The sequence below is a fragment of the Nymphalis io genome, chromosome 14 (genome assembly GCF_905147045.1).
Source record: "Nymphalis io chromosome 14, ilAglIoxx1.1, whole genome shotgun sequence".
Taxonomy (NCBI): domain Eukaryota; kingdom Metazoa; phylum Arthropoda; class Insecta; order Lepidoptera; family Nymphalidae; genus Nymphalis; species Nymphalis io.
The window spans coordinates 2,480,142-2,497,469 of record NC_065901.1 but is presented as its reverse complement, the minus strand read 5'-3'; the positions used below and the strand labels follow the sequence as shown (position 1 = coordinate 2,497,469).

The window sequence follows — 17,328 nt, the reverse complement described above, 5'->3', positions numbered from 1 at the left end:
ATGTGACTATGTTTTTAGCTGATATAAGCGAATATAAACACAGCTACATTTACCTGGTGGTAGGGCTTGGTGTAGGCCCGTCTGTATGGGTACCACCCACCCATCAGATATTCTACCGCTAAGCAGAAATATTTAGTATTGTTACGTTCCGGTTTTAAGGGTGAGTGAGCCAGTTTAACTTCAGGCACAAGGGACATAATATGATGGCGCATTGGCGATGTAAGCGATGATTAGTATTTCTTACAATGCCATCATCTCAGTTCTTAAGGTTGGTGGCGCATTGACAAAGAAATGGTTATTATTACCATCAGATGTCCCATTATATGTAGCTGTTTTTTGGGTTATAGGCGCCTGCTTATAACACAAAAAAGCTACAATATATATAAACACATTGAAATTTCTGAAAGAAAGAAACACCTTCCATAAGTTGCAGATTTTTCGAATATCTCTAAACTTATAATTTGTTATTAACATAATTACAGTACCACCTGTCGGATAGTAGCACGATGTCGCTGGGAATACCAACTTATGAGCCAAGGCCCTTAGGAACACGATCATATATACGTACCAAGACTTATACATAATAATAAAGATTTAAAACTTTCCATGTTTCTGATCGAGAAAACATATCAGAGGTATATTAATGGCTCCAATAAATCGTGTTCTTATTTTCCAGTATTTTCTGGCATTGTGCCAAGATTTGCTTTCAACTCTAATCTAAAATCTGTCAGGTTATTAATTTTTACAAAGAGCAATTGCCATCTGAACTCCGAAATCTATGTACTGCGAACCCGTAATACATCGACAAATTCTAACATAATTTATTTTTTTTATTTCGATAATCACATATTTCAGTTATTTTTATCGCTATTTAATCAATTACTATCGACTATTATTTCACATATTCTACGAAAAACGCAGTAAATCAACAATAATATATTTAATAAGCCATTACTTGGCCTAAAAAAAGAGAAATAATCCCATTCCTTATTGAAGAAAATCTTAATCATTATTGTCAACTTAACAAGATATCACACATTTTGCTTTATTATTTTTATGAAATAAATTCTTCAACAGACCATTACTCTTCAGAGAATACTAAAATTAAGCTAACACTATTTTAAGCAACAGTATTATTTTGGCAACAAGACTGGTTATTGTTGGCAAACGTAGAGAAGAGTGAGAGTTAGATACAGTCTAAGTAGAGTGATGATATCCGTGAAGAGTGACACGGGCTGATGTTGATGATTTTTCTCTTCAATTTTACAACATCCTAACAGAAAAAAAAAAACTAATATTTCTTCCAAAACATAACAGAAGTTAAAATACAATATACTTACTACTTACTAATTAAGATTACTAGTAGTCGTTACATTTGATATAAAATCAAAACATATTGATTCAGTAACATACTTAAATATAAAATTTTAGAAGGTGTGACAACATTCACAAAATTATGACACTAACGAATTTAAATTTAAATAAATTCATATAAAAAATATCAGGATTGAGATAAAAACAATAGAATAAGAACAACTTAAAATCGTAATATTTTGAAATCAACTAAAATTCACTCAAAAGGCGTCGTCTTAATTTAACTTATCGGAATTGAATTTCGGATTGCGGAAGCGTCGACAAACGTCTCAGATATAGCTGAAAGTACAGCTCCAAAGCTCTCTATTTCCGGAGCTTGTTTGCGATAGCCAGTAACACAAAAGGGGACATGGCGTCCATTGTTATTAAAAAAGACGTCAACTTTAGTGGCCCCCTTGATTTATGATGGCTTTGTGGCAGGATAATGGAATTCCGTTACGTAATGCTGCGTAAGACCTCATTAGTGTAACGACTCATTTGAAAAGAGAAAGCGGATATTAAAAATTTATGATATGAAAACCATTAAAAATGTATGAAAAATAAGTCTTTTATTATTTATATTATACGAGCTAATGAGCTTGATCTTTTACTACTGACTAGTTTTTATTTTCAAATTTTAAAACACGGATAGGATAATAATTAAATATAAACTAGAATCGTGTGATATATTATTACTTATTACAAGGTCACTCAGAAAACAATAGAGGAAGCTAGGCTCGGAGTTTCCCTCCAAGTTCAAATTAGAGATAAACAAATCCACAAGCGAAGCGATATAGCCCCAAGAATTGTCGAACTGAAGAAGCTGTGGGCGGAGCATATGCAAGTAGCGTAAGATCGGCTGTCGTTGAAATACTAGAGAGAGGCCTTTGTCCAACAGAAGACGTCTTCCGGCCGAGATAAATGCAATGATTATTTATTTCATTTTTACAGTTTTGATAACGTCTGTGTATGTACTACAAGCTTACTATCAATCAATAGTCCAACGTCCGCATTGAAACAATGGTGAAATAGCCACCAAACTTTTCATTAGATTACGAAACTCGAGTGATATAGATTGCGCATATAGTTGCGCATTATAATAATCAATTATAATAATTTACTAAATCGGTCAGGAGTTATTTGAATGATTTTTCTTACAGCCAAACAGTATTACGCATATGTAAAGAATGACATTATGACATTTTAAGAGTTAAGTAAGAACTATAAAAAAATATTCGGAAAAGGATTTATACTGCCTACTTAATATGCTCACCTGATAAACTTATCAGACTTACGAAGTCTACGGAAGTACTAAAAGATTAAACTTTAACTATAAGAAAAAAAAACAGTTCTAAGTCCGTTTCCGCTTATGCTCTTCAATTACCTTCACTTGGATCTCATTACAGGGTCACTAATAATAAACATGCTGTACATATATTTTTATATATAATTAAGTATTCTCTTCAAGTTTCTGTCACTTGTTTAATTATATGAACCCTTATTATATGAATATTATTTTGAACTTGCAACATTATATCATATAAATATAAGAATAGAGTAGAGATGTTGATTGTGTTTAAAAAGTTCTAGCAATTTTATGTAAGTAGTTCAATCCATCAAACTGCCTACATGAACAACTGTTTGAAGGATTTTTATGACCGTTCAATCTGACACATCCTGAGGCGTATTGCTGAAGTTGCAAAGCAGTAAAAGCAAATCGTAGATAAAGTTGATTAAGCTCGCAAAGATAAATAAGAAAAACAATCGGCTTAAATGTTCGAACGCAATTATAAAAATATAGCCAAAAAAAGCGTATGTTACACAAGCCAAAAGATAAAAGTAATTAATAAGAACAAATATAAACTGATTTATATTAAATCTTGTATTAGTAACCGACTGTGGCACTTGCATATTAATTAATACATAGTACTTATGCGCTTCATACAATGGCTACAAAATAAATATGCAACTTCATAGGACTAAAAAACTTTTACCATCAATAAAACTGTTTGAATATTAATCAAATAAAAAAGTTACAATACAAATGAAACAATTGAGCAGAGTTGTAATAAAATCCCAATATCATAGAACGTTGACCTGATTCAGGGGGACATAAAAGCATAAAGAATTAAATTAAAAAAAAAAAAACAATGAAAATTAATAACATGGAAATGTATTGAAAAATAAAAAAGTATAAAGGTAGTAATTAATATATACTAGAACTAATAACAATGATTACATAAATACGCTTCGTTAAATTAAAGCCATAAATAAATATTTCCACACCTATTTCCAATGTTGACATAGGAATGCGCTTCTTCTTTATCTTATATAATTTATAAAAATAATTAATTTTAAACTTATTATTATTGTAAGACTATTTTTAAAGACTGAATTACGACAAATGTTCACGTTATTAGATATTCATAGGGCGATTCAATATTGTTAATTATATTTTTAAATAAGCTAAGTGTCAGCAACATTTAAGTCCTGTTTTTAAGGCTCAGAAACAAATTGAGCATTTTTTGTCTTATAAATAATAACATAAATAACTAAATATCACACACATTATTATGACAATTTCGAACCTTAATTTTCGAATCCTAATTCGTCATAATATGGAATGTATTACTAAAATATTTTACAATGCCACGTTTAATTTTGTTTCCGCAAAGAGATTCACACACATCCTTTCCCGACGATGAATAGTAGTTAGTCTGTAAATCTAGCAAGTTCTTGAAACAACTAAGTATTTCTAAAAAAATGTCACATCAACTATAAATTTATTACATTCAACGCGCGCGTTTATGACCATATATGGCGTCAACTGAAGGTTGATAGTGTATGCAGACCAATTTGTATCTAGACCTAGAGTATTTTTTTTACATACCATTGAAAAAACTTAATCAAAACAGATGATTTGTGAGAAAATTCAAGGAACAGGTATAATAGAAGCGAAACCCTGGTTTCATATTGCTTTTTGCGGTGAAAGTAATTTGTCAACGTCAATAAAACTCAACCTGGTGGCTTGTTTCACTCTGGAAAAGATTTGTCCAATCAGTTCTCGACTATTCGCATTTAAACTTAAAAAGTTTCAATCACAGCAGTATTTTCTTTTTAAACAAAGTATTTTAAAGCATGAACACAATTAAACATATTCCAATATTTTTTATATTTATTAAACACTGAAGTATCGGTTGAAATCATTATGATATATCGACTAATTGATTCCATTGATCACTTATGATAATATTTAAATAAGACCAAAAAAAAAAATTGTAATTTGTATTAAAATTTTAACTCAATGTACTAAGTGATATGCTAATATTTTGCACATTTAGAAATGTATAATTAATATTAAAAACTGAAACGCAATGGCATAATTAAAAAGAAAATCAGAATTCGATACAAATTGTTCGTTGTATCATATATTTCTAATTTGTTTCTCTGAAAGTTTTTAAGTAATTGGATCTAATATATAAAACCATGCCTTCTGTGGGTATATGCCATATGTATATATAAAGATAGATGTTGGTACATGCTTGAGATTAATGGACTTCGATACCATTTGACCGCTTACAATTTATTTGTTGTAACTCGCTTCTAGATGGCGCTACATCACGTCAACTTCTATATCGTTTAACCGATTGTCATGTCAAGCGGTATATCTACAAAGGCAGGACGATACACGAATATGCTAGAACTGGATAGTCTTATTTTAATCTTACTTTCATATTATCACTATAATCATTATTCTAAAAGCAATCTTGTCCACTTCTTATAACTGATAGCATAAATATTGAAAATGGAATATAGAAAAAAAGTATTGCTGTCTGGTAGATATAATAACTAGGGAGTTGATGATGATGATCATGAACAAAGCGCAACCACGACCATACGGTTTTACAATAATCACAATGTTAAATACTATTTATAAATGCTTTAAAGACAATACATAATGAAAATACAATAAACGATAAAATCGTCGAAACTCTAAAGCCAGAACATTTATAAAATATGCATTTAGTTAGACTATAACAGTCTAAGTCAGTTTTAGAAATTTATTATAAAAATTGATTTAATTTTTGTATCTTCAAATATTCGCTACCAACGTTTAGAGGCAGAGCAAGTGACTAAAATAACTTTCGCTATTCCAAGTACCAGCCCAATCCAATTACAAAGTTTAATTACTCATCAGAGTGGATAGTAGGTGCCTGTCATGCTCGAATGGTGTAACTTCGGACACTCCGTTCAGATGGTAGTCTGTGGCCGCGTGGTGTAATATTAAGATTCTTAATAGGCAATTCCATTTTCCCATTAAGTGTCATCTGTTATCTTATTTTACTAATCTCTTATCATTTCCATGCCTTAGGAGTACATTTTGAAGAAAAGTAATTACAATATGACCATGTTTTGGAAAAATGTTTTCTTATAGTTGTGCTGTTCTAATAAAATATATTGTTATGTTTTTATATAAAATATCTAATATTTTATATTGTATATACACACAACCATTGGTATCGACCTCGATACGTATAAAAGCAAATTTCTTTTTAATTTATTATTTCACTTTTATTTACTTTAAGGATTTTTTTTAACTTTAATCAAAATATGTAATATTTTATATAAAACATTACAATAAATATTAAAACTTACAATATTCCAATCAAAATTATTTTAGTCTCATGCTGAACTTGTCCTTCGAGCCAAATAACAAAAGACCTGTTAAAAAATACAATTTATGTATTAAATTTATACATTCAAGCGAGATAATTACCTGAGTGGCGGCTCTCCAATCTTATTTTCACCGAGGGTTGTACTGATGTAAATAAATGCCAACCGGTACCCGGGCAGTGCAGACGGCTCATTAAACTTTATAATTGGCTCCGATGTAGGATAGTAAGATGAAAAAGGTGGTAAGCACCATTGGGGATACGTGAAAGTGATTCACGGGAACGCAGGAGCAATCAATCGAACAATATATTGTATACACGCACAACCATTGATGTCTAGCTCGTTACGTATGAAAGCAAATTTCTGTTCAATTCGTTTATTCACTTTTATTTACTTGAACGATTTTTTTTTCCTTTAATCAAAACTTAAATAATCAAACGCTACAAATATAAAAAAACATGATGATGAAAAGACGTAAGTATTTTTATATCTAAATATGTAAGCCATTTTATGTGGTTAAACTATTTCATTAAATTTGTTAATATTTTAATATTTATAATTATAATAATATTTAAATATCCTTATTTATTTGCACTTCACGTTCATTCGTTCTTCTTGTGTTTCGGTGAACAATAAATTGTATTTATACGATATTGTTATATATTGAGCATTGTAGTATTGTTTTTTATAAAACTGAATCCATTTATAAGATCAAAACCCTTACATAATTTATGTCCGTCATTGAGGGTGATGTTGATTTACAATACTACTACTAATTATCAATTACTTTTTATATTGTCTGCTACAATAAACACAAAGCTGGTTTAAAAGAAACTAAACAAGGAACTTAGTCGAAATAAGCAGAGTCGAAACAATTGCAGAAACAAACTTGCATCCAGAGCATTACTCAATGTACAAACAACTAAAGTACATTTTAGAAGTTTCATTCTTGTAAACTTTTGGATTCCTTTAACTTTAATTACCAAAGACTTCACACTCTAGATCAGATAGAAATTGCATTCCTCCTACAACGCTCCATTCTGAGATTTTCTTATAATTTAAATTGCGGTTAAACGCTTCATAGTATTAAAGTTAAATGCTTTCTTTTTTAATGCAAAAAAAATAATTAAGGCCCAGTTCGTATTTTAAATTACCGGTTAAATATTTGTTTAGAGTATTTCAGGTTATATTTAATTTATATATTTGTTTCGGAAAATCACAAGTCGAAATCTAGTTAAAAAAAATCAAGTAAAACCAAAATTTTAATGTTATGCCTTAGTATATAAGCGTAACAGTTTGTAATGCATATGTCAACTTATGTTTTATGTTTGTGTGTTTAAATAAATTATTATTATTATAAACTAAAAATGTACGAGTATTTAAAACGTCATATATTTGTGAAAAAAAAAATTTAATAGAAAATTTAAAATCTTTAACACTTATAAATTATCGAAGAAAAACAAATCTCGGAACTCGGTCTTTCATTATCTCGAACTGTGAACTCTGAACAAAGATGATATCGGCAACCCTCCGTTATATATCAAAACTGAGTTAACTTTGTCGATTGTTCGCGAGAAATTTCATTAAACTGACTTCTCTACTCGAAGTCGAGCCTTGCTGACTGTAACTATGATCAAACTAGTTATTACATACAGTTCATGGTTTTCGAAGAATTTCGCATTGAATTTTTTCATCGACAGAGTATTCATTTTAGAATTCAGATTTATCATTATTGAGTTAGTTATATTTTTTTAACCGAGTCTATCTAGATCGTGCAGATCATTCGTGCAATTAGTTTTTAATCATACAATTTATCTAATTAGAATTTTGGGTAAATTCCTATTGGGCTTCTTAAATATATTCCTTAGTTTGTTTCGTTATTATAATCTTATAATAACTGTTGCTTTAACAATAGAAAAAAAAGACGTTGACACCTTCTGTCATACATATTTATAGAATATCAAAACTATTTTTCGATGCACTGGAGCGTAATAGTTGTATTTGAAGAACTGGTGACTTGCCAAATAGAGATATCTCTAGTAGATAGAAAATATTTGCCGGTAAATTCTGATGAAGAAATGAAAGGAGGAAGGAGGAAATGAAACATACGATATTGGTGCTCCAACTATTTTATTCTTATTTATTGTATACACTTGACGCGACCTTATGTATTGTTATTAGTATTATAATAAAGGCCGAGAGTTAATATAGCGCTCATGTATAATGCGCTCATTTCACTATTGACTAGTACGTACTGAAAATGGATTTGTCTATAATCTTCTTAAAAATATATTCTTTAAGTGTCGATTGTATATCGATATCAATAAATTATATGTATATATAATATGTCTATGTCGATATCGTATTAACGATAATCATAATGTATATTTTACTAACAAGATTTTTTTTTCTTCTTTTCAGAATCTTAAGAATCAAATCATGACAACGAACGTTTGGGTAGAACAGGTAAGTGCACACTTTCTTTAAAGATTTTTTTTATATTATAGGTAGGCGGACGAGCATATGGGCCATCTGATGGTAAGTTGTTACCATTGCCCAAAGACATTGGCATTGTAACAATTGCTTACATGCCCAATGCTCCACCAACATTGAGAACTAATATGTTATGTCCCTTGTACCTGTAATTACATTGGCTCACTCAACCTTCAGACCGGAACACAACAATACCAAATATGCTGTTTTATGCTGTTTTGCGGTAGAATATGTGATGCGTGGGTGGTACCTACCCAGCCGAGCTTGCACAAAGCCCTATCACCAGGAATGATAGATATATATTCGTAGATATTTCTTTTAAGAAAATTTTATATATTTTGGGAAATTTATGAACAGTAGCATTACGATTACTTAAATAAAACTTTTGAGTTATTTGGGATCAATAAAAATATAGCAAATTAAAAAAAAACGTCTCTTATCATAAAGTTCTCTAATGAATATTATTAAAAAAAATCCAAGACTATAAAAGTCTGCAAGTGAAGTCACGTCGCTAAAAATAATAGTAGCCATTTGGGAATACGTTGATTCCTATCTTCTGAACTCGACAAATCTTTTGATCTTTTTCCTTCCACGCGAGTGTTAAAACGTTTATGATCTGAAAAAGGTCACAAGTACGAATACCCGTTTGAGCTACAAGTTTAGTCTCAGTACTTGCTTTAATAACCAATGACGCTCTTAGGACTTGTAGGCGAATTACATAGTCCAAAAAAGCAATATACTTGATACCATTTGCTATCAAATTTATGAGGTTGCTTTCACTACCAAAAAAATGTATGCCCCACATTTGCTTGTTATCCTATCAACAATTCTTGACACGTGCAACATTTACAAACCCTTTTCACAATGAAACCATTGTCGGATAAAAATTTTAGAAACATGCTGAATAGGAGTAGCCCTGTCAAGGCACGTAGCTAACAAATGATAGTAGCCATTCGGGAATTGACGTTGAAAGAAGATGTGGTCCTTTCTTTCATCGCTTGTCAAGATTCAACGTGACTAATAGAATGTCAATATGTCCTATGCGATTTTATTGTCTTTGTTCAAAAGAAATCTTCCAAGTTGAATGTTCTGAATTGCATAAAACTGTCAATTTGTCCGTGTTTCAACTTACCCCGACTGCATTTCACTTATCAGAACTTTACGGTGTGGGATCTGTTTCATATTGACGGCATTTACTTTGCAGTTTATTTTTAAAGTAGTACGGATATTTCTGTTCTGTATTTTACAATAAATTGCTTGATATATCGTTCAAAACACTTGATAGAAAAATGACAAATTTATAATTTAATTGAAAAGTTGATTCTAAATTTTAAATCACCAATAAACACAAAACGAGTGGTATTTTTCTCTCAATAATTCTATGATATTTTTTAATATTGATCTATTATTTTATGTTTATTCATATTTTTATGAAATAATTCTAAATAAATATTCTGAATCTACAACAAGGATACACTAAAGTATTAAGTTGATAAACAAAATTTTTCGCGAGTGTACTTTTAGTTTATAGTTCAAGTTGCGTATAATTTTCGTCATGTTTTCCCCTTAAGGGATGAAAACTTTATTTTGTTCTACGTTTTGAGTGCTCTTATGTATTGAATTACCATTTCGCAATAGAGAAATATATATAATCTGCAGAGTCGCGAACTTCACGAGCCGAATAAATAAATCATAAACTTGGTTTCGACGATCATAACATTTTTATTATTATAAGGGCAACTTATATTCGTCTTGCAAACTTTGTAGATAGATGCTTAGCGAACTACAGACGTTAGACCGAGACGACTATACATAGACAGTTTCGAGAACATATAGACTTATCGTGTATCTAACAACATCACATCTAAATTATATATCAGTTGATGTTTTTGGGTCAACTCACAACCCTAATTAATATTTCTATTATTGTATATTGCTGCTGGAAGTGTGATACAATTTCATATATTTATTCAAAATAAATTATTTATTGACGTTTGCTCTAGACCCTTTAAATATTATCATAATATTATCGTTTATTATGATTACTAAGGTTATGAAACTTCTCAATTTTTTTTATTGATATTAAGTAGGTTGTTTGGCAAAGGGTTTCCCGATGGTAAGTGGTAACTACCGCCTACAAACATTACCTTTAAAAATATTAGCCATTCCATAAGTCGCCAATGCGCCACCAATCTTAGGAACTAAGAAGTCATATTCCGTTTGCTTATAGTTACTCTGGCTCACTCAATATTCAAACTATAACACACCAACAATAAGTACGGCTGTTTGGTGGTAGAATATTTGATGTGTGTTTAGTACGAGCTTTCACAAAGCCCTACCACCAAATACTTTTAAGTGAACTATTTTGTTTGAGATCAATCAAATTAAAACAACCTCAGAATATTACATTACATGAAGAGTTGAGTAAATCGCAACTAAACAGCCTGTTAATGTCCCACTGAGGTAAGGCCTTCTCTCTCTTTTGAGGAGACAGTTTGGAGCATATTCCACCACGCTGCTCCAATGCGGGTTGGTAGAATACACATGTGGCAGAATTTCAATGAAATGAGACATGCAGGTTTACTCACGATGTTTTCCTTCACCGTCAAGCACGAGATGAGTTATAAACATTTAAAATTAAGCACATGAAAATTCATCGGTTAAGGTTCACGCGTTCTAACCACTAGCCCATCTCGGCTACATTATACGAAAAGTTGAGCAAGCCGCAATTATTTTAAATTAAAAACAACTCATATATCGTATTAATAAAAATATAATATGGTTGTAGATTTTTTACCGTGACAGTTCGGATAGATATCCGAACGTTTCTACACACGTCGTTACTCAAAAACGTGTTAACTGCAAGTTAAGTCCCAGATGATTTATGATATGAAAGGGCCTGAGGAGCAACCATCCCTACATAATATACTCAAGAAAGAGATAGAAGATTATCTTATGAATATGTGAGATAAGGAGGAAAAATTTGAACCTTCAGCCTTACGTGATATGAACTATAAAGAAACTCTTTATAAGTAGGACAGTGTTGTGTCGATAATGAATTTTATATGATCTCAGTTGTCAGCGATCTTTTGATGTATTCTCTTCAGTTTCTACCAACTTAATACTATTTGTAGTCGAAGATAAGAGGGCTTCTATAAAGCGTCACGATTAAAAGATTTTTGGTGATATGTATATGTATATACTTTTTATTTATCTGTCACAACATTTTACGAACTATTTGTTTTAATTTCATCTGCAAATATAAGTAAAGTTAAAATTGAAAAGCTAATAATAAATATTATTTCACACATTGTTGATGCGTATAATTAAAAGATCGCTCATTTGGCAAATAAAGTTGCATTAATTACAAAATTTAATTTTAAGCCACTCATTATTACTGTTATTCAATATAAGGTTTTTAAACAAACAGTAATTATTAATTGTGTTACAATGAGCTACTGCTTTATATGGAGCTCAAAAGTAAACAAAGGATGGATTCCTTTTATTCGTTTGTAACAATACATTTTGAAATTGAATGCAAGATTTTTAATTCTTCGCAATTCCCAAAACCAAAGTAAAGTTTTGTTGTACCTTATCCATTCCGGACGGAGTGATCAAATCATCTGAATTATTAATGATATAGGTATTTCTTTATAAAACCTTAATAAATAAATCTTCATAATTTCTATTGAATAATTTATTTATTTTTTTAAATTTATATTATATATTTATGATTCAGAAGTGAAACTGCTTTTATAAAAACCTCGAATTATTTTTTTTTCAAAAATAGAAAATCAAATCGTACAAATTGATGTAATCCAATCCAAACACAAGTGGCGCCAATAATTAATTAATTAGTTTACCTTTCTGTCCACTAACAAAATGGCGGTTTTAAATTAGCGCGCTTTTTTTTAACAACGCTGTTGTATGGAATCGAGGAATCTCCTAACTAATTATATATCCATTAATAGTTGTTTAACTTTTTTATTGCTGAACATATTAATTCATTATGAATTTTTAATTAAGTCATTTTAATTACTTTTCTTGTTTCATTTGCTCGCATTGTAATGAATTATATACTCGTGGAAACTTTATTGGTCAATGTTTTATTTTCATGTTTTCTTTTTTAATGTATTATCATGAACTGTTTGTTTTCTAAATAAAATTTGAAATAAAAATCAAATAAAAAATAAACTAGTCGCCATTTATTGTTCATGACTATCGTAGTTGCATTATATAACATATTTGTAAAATTGATTTGTATTATGTAATAAAATAATAATTTAAATAAAAGTATGTAAATAAAAATAAGTATTTTTTTATAAATATTAATTTTAATGTTTTATGTGTTAACAATAAAGAAATTAAAGAAGGTAATAAAAAATATGTAAGAAATAACTGTACTTTAAATGTAATTTACTTATTAATAAAATATGTGTATTTTCTAGACGTTTTGCAAATTAAGTTTAAAAATAATAATTTATATATTTATTTAGTCATATTCTCTTCTCAAGTCTCTTTTACAATTAGTTTCAAAATAATTTATTAACTAACAAAGCTTGGCTGCAAAACGCATTCTTTGCTGCGGATTCTTTCAAGCTACCGAGGAGTTGAACTTTCAAACATTTTTATTTCCAGCAGTGCTCATAACTGCCCGTTTGTTTTTCGCTTTGTTGATTATATTTGGCGTTTTATTCGTATCCGATGTTATTTCTTTACTTGGTCTCTCATAGTTTGTTTCTGTAAACAGCGTAACAACACTTGGTCCAACTTTTTGCGTTATTCCAGCTAATGTTCCGGCTTTATAAAAGGATTTCGCCTCCCCACCCTTCATGAGCGAATATTTATTTTTTTTCCATTCCTTCCTTTACTAATTACAAAAGTATCTCAGTATAGCGTTTGTTACATTTTTTAAGTTTTAAATTAAAGTGAGAGCCCGACAAAATATTCTTTGTTTTTATTTAAAGGGTAAAATGAAAAATTTAATATTCTTAAAGTAGTTAATAATCTATTTTTTTTACTAGACTATTTTATAAATTGAGCCAAGTCTAATTAAAAACTTTGTAACTATTAAATGATAATGATATTTTGCAATAATGATAAATTGACTTTACTCCAAAAACTTACGTAGTTCAGATTTCAAACGTAATAAAATAAAAGGAAATAAACAAAATCGAACTTCGAACTTTTTTGGTAATAAAAAAATTGAAATTGAAGTTTTATAACTTCTAAGTTTTTCAACCTGAAGCTGATGTCAAATTGTCAAGAGCGCTATTAAAGAGAACACCCAAATGATCGCCTTCAGCATTTTTGCCTCTTCGTTTCATTAAATATCAAATATTTACGGTTCGAACATACGGGTGAATATTGAAATATTTTCATAAGTTGTAATTGCTTTTTGTCGTTCAATAACATATTTTAAATTAAATATTTAAACATTCTGTACTTATATCACTTTCCGGTTAAAAATAATTAAATTATATTTACAATTTTGGTTTCATTAATGAAGAATAAATTAATACATTTTTTGGTCAATGGATGAAATCTTACCTCAGAGGTATCAAAATTAACATTCAAACAACAGGAAATTATGCGGTTTATAATCAAACGCAAATAGTATAAGCCCTGTTCCTAGTTCCCGAAACACGTTCTGGGTTGTAGTCGATATGTAATACCAGAATTACAATACTAAAACGCACATCAAATGCGTAATTCAATTAGATATAGCATTACGCGACCTATACGCGGTTATTTACAAAGACGCTTTCGAATTAAGGCCACGTCGTCAAATTTAAATTGAGTTTTGCCAACAGTAATTTCATTTAACATACAAAGCTCGCCAAAATAATAATTGAGTTTCGCGATGAAGCAGCTATTCACTTGTGTTTTAAGGAGCCTCATTCTAAATTCGTTTTATTTATTAATGGACTAATCCCACTGTTTTGTAACTCTAATTAAGTAGTATTAATTGTTTTTGAATACAGAACGTATATATATAATGCCCTGTCATGTCGTTGATAAGACAGTGTTTACGTAAAGTCTGACTGACACAATTTATAATATTATTATGGTAGACAGAGGTGGCGCGTGGACGATGCTGATTATAACAAAAAAACAACAACAAATTTATATGACACCTAAAGGGTTCTTTTTATTGACTTTTAAAATAAAAAAACCAAAATTTTCATCTTAAAAAGACAGTTACCATTTAACAAAAATATAATACGACATAACAATTAATAAATTATAACAAAATCAATTAAATATGAGAAAACTAAATAAAATAAATTAAATATATTATTAATATTATTTTTATTTAATATGAAGAATATTTATAAATATCCTTAATCACTAATGTAGGTAGTTTAGATAGGTTTGTAAATGTATAGAATATAGATGTTCTTTTTTTTTTATTATATTCGCCGGGAGGGCAAATGACTCTACTCCACCTGATGGTAAGTGGTAGTGGAGTCCAAACGCGACGACGGCCAGTACAGACGGGAAAAACGTTCTGCACTAGCCGCCTTCGCCTTGCCGGCCCGCAAGATGCCTCTTCACGCCTCGTTTGAAGGAACCCGGGTTGTAAGAGGAGGGGAACACGTGAGCTGGTAAGGAATTCCATTTTTTGGAAGTGCGACAAAGAAAGTAAAATAAAAAAACCAAAATTTTCATCTTAAAAAGACAGTTACCATTTAACAAAAATATAATACGACATAACAATTAATAAATTATAACAAAATCAATTAAATATGAGAAAACTAAATAAAATAAATTAAATATATTATTAATATTATTTTTATTTAATATGAAGAATATTTATAAATATCCTTAATCACTAATGTAGGTAGTTTAGATAGGTTTGTAAATGTATAGAATATAGATGTTCTTTTTTTTTTATTATATTCGCCGGGAGGGCAAATGACTCTACTCCACCTGATGGTAAGTGGTAGTGGAGTCCAAACGCGACGACGGCCAGTACAGACGGGAAAAACGTTCTGCACTAGCCGCCTTCGCCTTGCCGGCCCGCAAGATGCCTCTTCACGCCTCGTTTGAAGGAACCCGGGTTGTAAGAGGAGGGGAACACGTGAGCTGGTAAGGAATTCCATTTTTTGGAAGTGCGACAAAGAAAGGAGTTGCCAAATTTCTTTGTACACGATGGAATTGATGTCACAGTTAGGCGGTGACGTCGAGAACCAGCTCGCGTGGACTTAAGAAGGAAGGGGGAAGCAGGGATTAGAGAGAATAATTCCTCAGAGCACTCGCCGTGATACAGTCGATAGACAATTAATAATGTCTTACATAATATGATTGATATGTTATCCTCGAACGATCCTGCAATAACTCTGACAGAAGATATACATTTAAAGACGATTTAAGAAAAAGTGATGATAATGAACTTTTAAAAGTCATTACATGTCTGATACTGTTACAAGTGAAAAATGGACGAGTCTATTTTCACTTACATTCAGCCCAATTGACGCTTGAAGCCGGAATCTAATAAGGCCCCGCAATTTCCGACGCTAACGGCTCTAAGCCAACAGACCGGATTTATTTGGGCCCAAGCGAAAACTCTTTTAAGAACACTTTCAAGAATATACGAATGTGGCCTGAGGACGTTCGGGCTTAAACGCTTTTGTAATGGATAGAATGGAACTTCCGAATTAAATGAATAATGAAGAAATATCTAATGGTTCACATGTCAAAAATAATTTGAACTCTAAGTTAGGAGCATTATTGGTAATGACCATTACGCCTACTTCTTGAACTAACGCTAGATATTTATAAATTTTATATAAAACAACTATTTTTGTAATTCACCATTTCTTATTTGTTTTAAAGAAATGTATTTCTCATAAATATAATAAGATCTCTTAATTTTTTTTCCACTAACCACAGCATTGTTAAATTCGGTTTTTAACAAATTAGATTGATTGTTTACGAGTACCTACGTGCTCCGTAATTCATATATATAGTTTTATGATTAACCTATATTCCTCATATTAAGTGAGTGACCGTAAAATAATATACATAAGATCATAATTTTGTTACATTTTATTGTCTCTATGGCGTTTTGACAAGTTACAATTTATTAACTATCATATACATACTTTTCTTCCTTTAAAATACGTTATTATTATCTTTTAAGCTATTGGTTACTAATAGTTGCGTTCCTTTATACAGTATACACTTTTTACTTTTATTTATTTAATATGGCTACTTTTTACTTCTATCTATAATAAATGAATTTATTTGTTTGTTGTACCAGGAATGGAACGATTACAAGTTAAAATGGAACCCCGACGATTATGGCGGCGTTGAAACTCTGCATGTGCCTTCTGAACACATATGGCTACCTGACATCGTGTTGTATAATAAGTAAGTATTGATTTATTATTTATTATAAATATAAGATAATTCATTTTTTTCATTAACATGCTGAGTAAAATACTTATGTAGTAAGAAGGAAACCCTATTACTTAAGTTCCTGAAATATTCAGCAGTTATTTTTTTTAAGCATTGTTATAGTGACTGCGATCTTAATATAAAGTACATTCAACTAGTAATTGGGCAAATATATTCCGAGATATAGATTCTTTTATTAAATTTTTGCGACAGTATATTTTTTATATATTTTTATTGCATATCTGTTCCGGATCTTCCTATAGTCCGTTCTGTATTCAATCTATTAAGCTTTATATTTTCAGAAAACATCAAAGAGCTTAAATTCTTATAAAGTAACCCAAACATTAGTTTAACTCGAGGACTGTTTACGATGGAATCAATTTAAGAAAGTTCGCTTGAAACCTG

The 17,328-nt window shown here is 30.3% G+C and overlaps 1 protein-coding gene across 1 annotated transcript in view; it reads left to right on the top strand.

Moving 5' to 3' along the window:
• The window catches only part of LOC126773357 (acetylcholine receptor subunit alpha-like 1), a 232,425-nt gene that overhangs the window by 207,819 nt on the left and 7,278 nt on the right, over positions 1–17,328 (top strand). The window contains exons 4-5 of the mRNA XM_050494270.1: positions 8,449–8,493; positions 16,787–16,896. Of these exons, the coding sequence (XP_050350227.1) occupies positions 8,449–8,493; positions 16,787–16,896 (155 nt within the window). The remainder of the gene's footprint in view (positions 1–8,448; positions 8,494–16,786; positions 16,897–17,328) is intronic.